Source organism: Arachis hypogaea, chromosome 11 (assembly GCF_003086295.3).
Source record: "Arachis hypogaea cultivar Tifrunner chromosome 11, arahy.Tifrunner.gnm2.J5K5, whole genome shotgun sequence".
Taxonomy (NCBI): domain Eukaryota; kingdom Viridiplantae; phylum Streptophyta; class Magnoliopsida; order Fabales; family Fabaceae; genus Arachis; species Arachis hypogaea.
In genome coordinates, this window is record NC_092046.1 from 35,992,249 (window position 1) to 36,004,035 (window position 11,787).

The following is an 11,787-nucleotide window of genomic DNA, read 5'->3' on the forward strand; positions in this document are numbered from 1 at the left end:
ATTTGAATATATTATAGGTGCTAACCAATTTTTATAAAAACATAATTTCATTATTAATTAAAAAGTTGGAAATGTTGCTTTCTATTGTTTTTGCTATTTCATTTTTCGATTGTATTTTATAAATTTTATTATAGTAAATTTATTATTATATATCACTATCTTCAGCACCATTAAATAGCATTGCTTGAGATTGAAATGGTACTCTTAGCCTATGCTGTTTGTTTTTCACTCTTCATGGTTCTTGCCTATGAGGAATGTTATGTTGATACTCTAATCTTTACATAATGAGATAGGAACCTTAATCAAAAGTGAAAATTTGTTCTTGTTGGACATACAAACTAATGAGATCAAAATTGGATAACACTCTAATTGTATACCAGATATGAAAAAACACATTTAAAAAGGAAAAAGAGGAAGTCCAACATGAATCTATTGTATGCCTATATACATTTGTCTGTTGTTTGTATCTTCTTTCTATCTGAAAACTGATGATTTCGATTCATATTTCCCAAAATGACTGACCCTTTAAAAAGGAGGCTTCCAGCGGCACATAATTTGGGAATTATGAGCCTTGATTGTTACATCTTGAAGCTAAATTTACAAACAGGTTACAACTTATCAGCTATTTCTCCTTGTCAATAAGACTTCAAAGATAACAAACATTTTAGCACGCTACACCAACGTAAACCAGTTGAAGTTGTTAAAGCACATGGAAGCTAGCGAAGTCATTCAAACAGATAGCATGTTCACCTACAATGTTGTCAACTGACCAAGAAGTTAGTTTCCTCAATTCTCTCTTTCATTGTGACTATTCCTTCTGGTATGTCACATATTGATTCAAGGTGTCAAAATATATCATTCATTTAAGGATCTTCAGGAACAAAATACGGCAGTGACAAACGAGAGAATAGAGGGAGTTATATTGGAATCTTCTCATTTCAAAGGTTTAAATACTTGGATTTTATTACTAAAGATAACTTCAAGAGAATGATCTTTTGACTTTTACCAAAAACATTTTCATCCAAAGAGAATTTTAGTGAACCAGTCAATAAATGAAGTGCACCTTTGTGAATGGATAGAATGCTATTCTTTTTTGTGGATTTCTTACTTACCAATATATATATTGTATTTCTGCATCTTTAATGTGTATCTAGTAAAATTGCAAGCCATCATCATTTGGAAGAAAAACCTCTGGGTGGACTACAGCACATGTGAAATTTAGAGCTCGTTGTAGCTTGCGTTCGTCGAAGACTTCAACATCGACAGAGAAGATTGAACTAACAGGTCTATGATCTGAAAGCTTATTTTCCGCACGCCTATATTCAAGTTGCCTTATTCCTTTTCCTTGCCACAATATACGATCACACCTGCATAATTTTACCCCACAGTCACTAAATGCATCTTACTTTGTCCTAATGGGAAATAGGAAAAGTACTTTCATCTCAATGTTTAGCAAGGGGGATGTATCATAGGATACAAATATGGAGACATGCCAATAAAAGTTGTGTATTCTATGTACTTCTCTGAAGTAGGGACATGAAAATAAGACAAAAATTTATGTCTTGTCTTTGTCACTTTATCTTTGTATTTGTGTCCTATTCTCAGAATCCAAATCTAAGCACATTTAATACTTGTTTAAGAAACATTTACAACCATTTAATGCTCCACAAGTATTTTTGGTGAAATAACTATTATAAATTTATCTTTATTATTATTTTTTTTACTAGATATTATCAATTTATAATGTTAATGCATGCACCAATTAGAGATTCACAGGTTTGAGATCCTGGTCTTGACTTACCATGCTGGAGATCTCTTCTTTTCCCCTTCTTTTGGGTTCTCTCCAACATATTTATCAGAATTGAATTCATACTTGTAAGTTGGTGGGAAATTTATCAGTCCTTCTTTCCATCCTTCAAATACATGTCCACTATGTAACTCATTGCTTAGCTGCAAATGAGGTGTGGGAATTAGTAATAAATTCGTTTTATCTGTTAAAACTTCCAATCCTTTTAGTAACTCCAAGTATGTAGCTCTTAATGGATGAAGCTACCATCCATCTAAGAATTAATTCTTTGATAAAAGTTAAGAAAACACACATTAGAGACAAAGAATCTAGTCTATTCTGGAAATCAAATTCTCACCTGATCATAATTCATCAATTCATCCCATTTCTTCAGATCTACTAGCTTTCGAACCTCGGCATCTAACATGTTGATACGATAATTTAGGTCCCCAAACCAGAACATCTGACTGTTAGCAAGGAGCAACTCATTAGGAAGTCCACTCCACGATACTCGTGCTTTCACTTATGTGAATTTATTCAATTGAAAAAGCTTTACTAGAAGCAACAGATAATCTATTATGTTTAACAGTATATATACTACATAAGTCCTTTCTATAAGTTATTTTCTTTCTTCTATCCAGAAAAGGAATTTTAAGGGGAGCCTTGGAGTAACAATTGAGTTATTTCGAGGTCACAAGTTCAAACCAGCAACTAATGCTTCCAATATGTTAGGCTCATTTGTGGCTTAACTTGCACTGGTTAATTTTTCAGATAGGATTCAAATTAGACTTTACTTGCATGGATTATAGGACATATAGCCAAGTTTTATAAAACATGATGACTCCATTTATATAATATATAGGCAGAGTTACATAACTAAATCTTATGTTATGGTGATTCTTTTATCATACAATCCAATTCATAAAATCCTTTACTCAAACATACATTTTGTGATAGTCTCTTGCTTTTTGGAAGCTCAAAGTGACTGTATCAAATTACTTTCAGCATGAAATAAGACTTACTCATGAGATGGGATTGTCTGGGGTTGATCTGAATCAAGGACAGACGAGAAGCATGTGCGTCGCAGAATTTCATTAACATCTGCATTTCGTCTTTGCTCAGCCCCATCTTTCTGACCTGAAGTCAGATGGGAACAAACAAAACATAGGCGCGAATGAAAGAGAGACATACTAACTGAAACAGATCCCTGCATCGGGAACAATGTTATCAGCACCAATCAGGTCAGAATAAGCAAGTTCAGAGTTGTAAATGTACATATACAATTATATGGTGAGTTTTTCATGGTTTCATATATGCAATGCATATGGACAACCACTGATCACGTTGTAGAACTTCATGACCTGGATGTGTTGTTCCTCTCACATTGTGTACTAATAAATGAGCAACAAGCACCTTACACCATGATGAGTTGCAATGTGACGAGTCTACATACTCTTGCACTGACAGTGACATGAAACTCCATAGTAGACTCTTGTGAACACATCTAAACACACCTCGCCAATAATTTATAGTGAAATGTTTTATGATTCCTAGTTAACACTTGTGTGAAATTCTTAATGTCATGATGTCACTTAGGCTGTGCTTGTTTATAAGGACAGGACACTGAGACATAAAATTGTGTTTGACAGGTGAGACATGGACAGAGACGTGTCCTACGATATTGAATTAGTGTATTTTGTGTCTTTTCTAACAGGAAGGACACAGAGACACTAAACAAATATACAACTTATTTTTTTATTTTTTTTATTATCATTATCAAATTTTTATAATTATATATTTTATTATTTTATTTTTATTCTAAATTTTGTGTGGAAAAAAAGGATAAATTAGACTTTTTATTATTTATTTTATCTTACATTTAATTCACCACCAAATAACTCAATGTAACTGTTTCACGACAAAAATATAGACACCAGGGAGTAGCAAACTTGTTTGAAAAAGAAAGACAAGCACATAAAGAACCAAAATGTTTCTGTCTTAGGAAAGTTTTACTTTGAATTTTCTCTATTTTCCCAACGTCTCAGTATTTTGTGTCTTGAAACAGATAACAAAAAGAGCCTTAATGTCTCATCAATAAAATATTCCTACCACCTATGTTTATAAATGATGTGACTCACTCACATTCAATGTGGAAGTAGAACTAAGCCATTACCTTGTTTCCCATGTAGCCCATAAGACCAACTCCAACCGGAGAAACTTTCAAGTTATTAATGTGTCTTCTTAACTTCCTTTGCACCCAGACAGATACATAGATCCCCACCATTTGCTTGCTAACAATTCGAACATAAGCAGGATGCGATTTCATGGTGCCTAGCCCATTATCATCCTTGTCATTTGGCAATTCAGAAAAAGTATCATCTTCCTCATCAGATAACATGTCAGACACATGTGAAATAGGATCAGTTACTACTTCTTCAGGCACCACCTTCTGCTCTTTCCAGAACAAATTCAAGTTTCCAGAACTATGGTGTGACCGTGTCATCCCACCACCATACACCAAAGCATTACCCCTCCAGTTCAATTCGGAGCTGCTTAGTACTCTTCGCAACTTGGGGCCAGAATCAACAATGGGAGTTGCATCTAGTGGACGTTCTGGCCAATCTAACGTAGTCTTAATATCAACACCATATACTCTTCTCAACTGTAAGTTCTTCCCTATACCGAGTATGTTGTTCACTTCCTCATGTTCTAGATAATCATTATCGAAAGCTCTGCCGTACGCTTCGTCCATCATATCTAATGGATTAGTGTCTATACTGTCTGCTAGAACATCAGGAGCAGAAGAGGTTCTTAGTACAGGAGAATGAGGGCCACTGAGGCTTTTGTCTTCACTTTCACATTCAGAAGTTTTGTTCAGAGTTCTTCTAATGATTGCTTCCCATTTCCGGATCGGTGTATTGTCCTCTGCTCCCAGTACATTTCCGGCATTTAACGGAACTACCTCTTGGAAACTGTTACAATACAGAACACCAATTCGAAGACCAATTTTAAAATGGAAACTCATAGTGTAAGTGTATGAAGTAGGCTTAGTTTAGCATAAGGATACAGATAGATATTTGGTAAATGCATACTAAGCATATATTTTTTCTTCACTAAATCCATTCTTATGAACCATAGGAATGAAAAACTCAGCATCCATTGAAGAACAAATTTACAGGATTCCAGGGTGAAGTTTTGCATGATTAAATCCGTTGTGTGCTAATCAGTGAAAAGATTTAGCAGATAAAGATACTTTGCAAATAAGATATACTGATTGAATAAATAGGTGATAAATATCATTGAAATCAATTAATACAGTTCAACAGAAACAAAACTCTATGAACTATAACATGAAAAAAGTAATTGAAACTATGTAATAAACTTGTAACACAGAGCTATGTGAACAATCAGATTAGATCACGGTATATAAGATTCTCCCAAAAGTTTCTTGAGTGATCCTAACATATGTCATCAGTAAAAGAAAAATATATATAAAAAGGTACAAATGTCATTAATGTAAAAAGACAAACAGTTTGGGGAGAAAAACACAGAAAGGAGAAAGTAAATAACAAAATTATCAGGCAAATTGATAGAACACACACCCAATGATGTAGATATCTGCTGGTTCTTCAGTACAAAGCCAGTCTTCAATCTCAAGATCCTTAGATGGAAGTCTTCCAGCAACATTCCAAGTTCCAACTGTTATCCTGCAAAACAATAATAATTTTTATTATTATTTTATTAAACATTTCTTTCATTTACATAATATGCTACATAACCAGATAATTAATGACCAAACCTCACTTCCTTTGTGTTTATGTATTGTGCACGCAACGTTTCAGATTTTCCTCTTCGATGTTTCGGCTTGTATCCCTTACAAGATGCATCTGAATTACAAATAGCACTGAACTCTTCAGTATCAAAGGAAGTAAGTAATTCATTTGAGTTCAGAAAATTATTCAACTACTTGGCTTGGAAACTTTCTTTGACTTTCTCCACTTCTTGCTTTATTTGACATTTTTAAGTGTTTCAATTTCCTTTATTTTGGAAAAGAATATTTCAGCTCCATACTTAGGCAAGTTTGATTCCAAATAAGAACATATGTTTTCTTTTTCAATGTCTACCAAAAAGTGAGAACAAATTAAAGCTATGCAAGCCAATAGAAGATGATGACATATTTATTAGATTCTAAATTTCATAATTAAGCAGCTGCAACTAATAACAGAAAAGAGAACACAAGAACACAACTTTAAAAATCGTTAGAAAAACAGTTTTTTTATTTTATTTTATTTTTTAAACATTCTTTTCTTAAATCTCTTAAAGAACTGGATTACTGCATGGGAATTAAGTAATACCTGGTACCGTTTGACTTGGGAATCTGGATTGTGTTCTTCTAAGTGGATTATCTTCTTCATGATGATGATGCAGACGATGTCTTGAATTTTTAAGAGAGCAAGCTGGATTCATAAAAGTCAAAAATTACAAACAAAGGCGAAAAAAAAAAGAATATATTAAAACCAAAAATCATACCATCATCTTCACTCTCAGTTTCAGTTTCAGTTTCAGTGTCTACTTCATCTTCACTAAAATCATATACCTGTGGCTTTATATTTAGCCATTTCTTCATCACAATTGAAGGCCAAAAGGCCTGCAATGAAATGAAATTAGGAATATTCTTCACCAAACATAGAGTTGAAGATATTTATAGTAAGCTTCAGAGGCAAGTTATTGTATAAAAGGCTTAGTTATTAGTTGTTGCACATTACTTACCTCTGAGCGTTTTCCTCTCTTTGATTTCATTGCCTCAGGTCAATTCAATAGAACTAATGTACTACTGTGCAAAACTTTCAAAGTTCAAGTTCTTAAATATATGGAACCATTCATCACTCACTCATCACATTAGTTACTTAATTTGTTATACATTATTGTTATTGATGTTAATTATTTAATTTATTTGGTTGCTGAACATTTAAATAGGGATGTCTAATGTCTTCTCCGATTGTAACAATTAACAAAACAAACTTGGAGTTTTTCTTCTTTTTTTATTTTTTAAAAAGTGTCCAATAGAAGGAAGATCCCTATTTAGGACCAAACAGAAAAGGACGGAATAAAAGTGTGACTATATCAGCAAAACATCCACAACCGCAACTTGCATAACATTAACAATTCAAATAAAAAAAGGGAATATTACTGGTCCTCACAGCACTTGAACATTTTCTTATAATAATAAAAATATTCTAAAATGAAATTTCAGGAGAAGATTTAGAAGCGGCCAACACCAATAAATGTCATTTTCAAGAAAAACACACACACACACACACATATATATATATATACATATATAGCAACTGAATTCTACATCATTGAGCCAACCAGTAAAGAACTGTAGCGTAGTAGACTAATAGTATTGCAGAACAACTTACCGTGGATTATTTTTGGGTATTTGCAAAAGATGCCCAAGTGGAGTAGAGTACAAATTTAAAAAATCTGGGACCAGGGGAAAGGTGATTTGAGAAAAAAAGGCAAGAAAAATAAGGATACGAAGAGCATTTCGTTAGTAAACAAGATTATATTTATATGGATTCGGTCGGGGTAGTTGGTAAGGATATGAAGAGCATTGATTTCGAGATCTGTTGTTATAGTTAATAGAGAAAATTCCACTCCCCTTCTTTACGAAATGTTAAAATGACACTCTTCTCTCCTCTCTCTATAAAATATATATTTTTCTTTTTTATAACTTTTAAAAAATTTTATTTTTAATCTATTTTAAATTTTTTGTATTAACTAATGTTAATTTTATCTATTTTTTTAAAAAAATTTATTTTTTACAAAAATACTTTTTAGTAAAAATTTTATTTTTTATTATTAAATTTTACTTACCAAAATATCATTTAATAAATTATTTTTTATTTATTAAATTGTATTTTTAGCAAAATATCTTTTAAAAAAAATTTTAGCATCTCGTAGGGGAGGGGAGTAGAATTTTCTCTGATTAATATATAGTTGTAGTAAAAAAATTTCAAAATCCATTGTTCGTAGTTGTTAAATTTTGGGGATAAGTACGATTTTGGTCCCTCACGTTGAGGGTCAGAATCGAACCCGTCCCCGATGTATATTTTGATTTAAAATCGTCCTTAACGTGTTTTTTTCGTATTAAAATCGTCCTTTTTAATTTTTTGGACAAAAATACCCTCCCTTCCCCCGTCTCCCCTTCCTGCCACCCCCACCCCCACCTCGGTCTCCCCTTCCCCCTCCCCCACCCCCTCCCCCCGGTCTCCCCTTCCCACTACCATCCACCCCCGTCTCCCCTTCCAGCCACCCCCACCCCACCCCTGGTCTCCCCTTCCCCGTCTCCCCTTCCTGCCACCCCCACCCCCACCCCACCCTCGGTCTCCCCTTCCCCCCTCCCCTACCCCCGGTCTCCCCTTCCCACCACCATCCACCCCCACCCTCACAACCACAACCACAACCACCACCAACCACGACCACCAACACCACCACCACCACCAAGAAAGCAGGAAACAACACCACAACCACAACCACAACCACCACCAAACAGAAACAGAAACAACACCAAACAAAAATAGAAAGAACACCAAACAGAAGCAAGGAAGCAGAGGCGAGACAGAGGCGGCGAGCAGAGGCGGAGAGCAGAGGCGGCGAGCAGAGGCGGAGAGCAGAGGCGGCGAGCAGAGACGGCGAGGCAGAGGCAGAGGCAGAGGCGGCGAGGCGGTGAAGCAGAGGCGGCGAGCAGAGATGGCGAGGCAGAGGCGACGAGGCAGAGGCGGCGATCTCCAACGGCGACGGGACCACCACGGCGACGGCGGCTCCAAGCTTCGCCACCGCCGTCCCCCTCCCCCTTTCTCCTTCCCCCTCTCCCCTTCCCCCCACCCCCACCCCGGGTCTTTTCCCCCTTCCCCCTTCACCGCCGCCGTCCCCCTCCCCCCTTTCCCCTTTCCCCTCCCCCTCTGATCTCCTCTTCCCACCACCCCCACCCCCACGTCCTTTCCCCTTCCCCCATCCCCACCCCCACGTCCTTTCCCCTTCCCCTTTCCTCTGATCCCCCATTTCCCTCCCCTTCGAATACCCTCCCCCCACCCCCACGCGTTTTCTTTTGTTTTTTTTTTAATTTTATAATTTTTTTTATAAGGGTAGTTTAGGAATAAATTAAAAAATTTTATTAGAAAGGACGATTTTAAATTTAAATATGACTTTAAGGATGATTTTAAATCAAAATATACATCGGGGACGGGTTCGATTCTGACCCTCAACGTGAGGGACCAAAATCGTACTTATCCCTTAAATTTTGTAACTAGCACCTAGGATCGGATTTAGGAATTTTAATAAGTGGGAGTCGAATTTTATAAGAACTCTTTAATTATTTTTTTGTGCTATATTTTTCGTTACATAAAAGTAATTTTTTTTTCAGTGGTTTTATTTTTGACATGAGAGTTATATAAAAAAAATATAATATTATTAATAATAATCTATAAGATTATAAAATATTAGTAATTTTATGTTATGGTTAGTTAAGAAATTGTCATATATTTTTTTAATTAAAATTAATTCTTTTAAAAATTTCAAAAATTTAAAAACAATTCATAAACTAGTAATTATCTCAAACGTACTAGTACTCTTGTAAAATACAAGATATAAATCTAAAAGAAAAAGTTGAAATAAGTTATTATAAAAAAAATAATTTTTTTTTCTTTCAATAATACAAGTTTAAAAAAAATTAGTATTTTTTATAAGAAAAAAAAAATCTAAACTACATCAAAACATAACCATGTAAATCATTATAAATTTTCTATATAATAATGTTAATGTTAAATAGTTAATATTTTAATATTATTAAAAATAGATATAAAAATAAGCATATAGAAATTAATTAGAAAAAAATATAAAAATTTAAGTGTACAATATTAAATTGGTTAAGTAAAAATATTAATAAAAAAATAATTAAAACTTAAATTTATCATATATTTAAAAATATTTAAATATAAAACTATTTAACCAAATAAAAATTTTTATTTGATCAAATACATATCTCATATATAAATAATTCTTTAAAATTTTGAGAGACCAAAGTTACTGCTTACTCTTCTTGGATCCATGCTAATTGCAACTGACAAGCTTTTTAAGAATATAATAGATGTTCTACATAATCGAAAAGAAACTAATTGAGAAATATAGAAATAATATTATTTTTTGAGAAGAACAAAGGAGAGGGTAAAGTAAACAAAGTAAAGCCACCACAACAACAAATTGATGAGATGCTAATTAAAATATGTTTGGGGCATCATTTGTTAAATAAAAGAAACCAAAATTTTGTTGTGTTCAATTAGTGCACGTTAAAAATCCTTGCCAACTGTACGTAATAGAATACTTAGTGTGTGTTTTGGGTTGAATTTTGAATTTAATATTTTTTCTCTTTCGACCCCAAAGTTTTATGATTTTCATCTGAATCCAACTTGGATGCTTTTTATGAATGCACAAAAATTATTATCTACAGTAGTAGTTGCGCAATATAGCATTATTCATATAGAAACTTTCTGCAAATTACGCTAATTAGATATTGTTTATTTTTATTTTTTTCAATATTCAATTGAATAACTATCTAATATAAAGGAACGCATGCAATTGGGGTTTTAATTTTAGTTATGAGAAGAATATTGCACATAATAAATTAATAATAGCATATTATATTATTAATGGTATATGCTACAGTTGTTGATTCACCAGTGCCACAAAATGAGAAAGCTAATGCATCAGCAGACACTAAAACTGATGACGAATGGCACCCAAAAAAGAAAATATGCATATAACCACTGCCAAGATATTGCTATTGGCCCCACAATTAGGAAGGTTTTCATTTATAATTAGGATCCTTCTATTAAGATATAGAATAATTCCTAATTGTGTCTATAGATATATATACGTATTTTTTTGGGTCATATTTATCGTTAAGTATACTGACTAATTTTATTTTATTTTATTTTCCCTTAATTTGTAGGTTTTCTTAGGTAGATGAAATAATTGGTTCACCATTTTAAAAGTTTTTAATTATTATAAGATAATGATTAAACCTTCAATTAAAGAAGGATAATCTTCTTCCATGCAACCATACTTTTTAAGTTTACTCATTTCATACGTAAGATAGTATCTATTTGAGATATCAATTCAAATTTGAGAATTAGAATATAATTAATGGCGAATGAACAAACAAAATAAAATAAAATAGAGACTATATAATTTAATAATAATTATATATTAAGTGTATTAAATAAAACATCAATTTAGATGTCTAGTTAAGCAATTTTCTTTTTAAAATAATATTTGAATAGGTAAACGTAAAGTATCTATAAAGATGGTTCAATTTAATAGTAAGAAATAATAAACTTGAAAACTTGAATATTAAGGTGGTGATTATATATATATATATAAGCATTGAGTATGGATACGAAATCCATTCAACTAACTTTTTTGGTAGGGGCTCGAAATACTATAGCTTGAATATTCAAAAATCTTTCTCTTATATATAGTATATATTAAAGAAAACATAGTTGAGACTTTAAGACATTAAATAAATGTGTGCGCTTACCTCAAATAGGCAACTAACCAGTGAGTGTGTAGTGATTAAGATTCACTATGCTAAGTACAGCTGTATAACCATTGGTTAGCCGGTTCATATTAACATAATATTTTCTTTCTTCTTCTCTACACCTTTTTTCAAGCAATTTCAGGTTTAGAAGTTGACAAACCAGGCTTTAAAATAAAATAAAAATTGACCCACAAAACTAAAAGTTGAGTCATACCATTGGATGTAGGCCCAGCGCACTATATGTGAATATAACAGTTCTGAGTTTTCAACTGTCAAGAAAAAAAAAGAAGAAAGAAGAAACCATCCATTAATCTAACTAATATTTGCATTTTTTTTGTCAAATAGAGAAGCATGTTGGTGGGGAATAAGTACCCGATGGACAGGAAGATATATACTCCTC

General features: G+C 33.1%; 1 protein-coding gene across 2 annotated transcripts; it reads right to left on the bottom strand.

Annotated features, from left to right (window-relative positions):
* Positions 1-276: 276 nt before the first annotated feature.
* Positions 277-6,884, bottom strand: LOC112720684 (type I inositol polyphosphate 5-phosphatase 2). 2 transcript variants are annotated; one of them, XM_025771717.2, is made up of 11 exons: positions 6,557-6,884; positions 6,317-6,434; positions 6,142-6,243; positions 5,586-5,673; positions 5,389-5,493; positions 3,960-4,758; positions 2,809-2,993; positions 2,145-2,253; positions 1,802-1,950; positions 1,113-1,367; positions 277-750 (listed from the first exon to the last, which is right to left on the bottom strand). In XM_025771717.2, the coding sequence occupies exons 1-10, from the start codon at positions 6,584-6,586 to the stop codon at positions 1,151-1,153; spliced, it is 1,902 nt and encodes a 633-aa protein (XP_025627502.1). In that variant the 5' UTR covers positions 6,587-6,884; the 3' UTR covers positions 277-750; positions 1,113-1,150. The 2 variants fall into 2 exon arrangements, with proteins under 2 accessions (XP_025627502.1, XP_025627503.1); XM_025771718.3 differs by having other exon boundaries at positions 277-765; positions 6,557-6,879.
* Between the last annotated feature and the right edge of the window lie 4,903 nt (positions 6,885-11,787).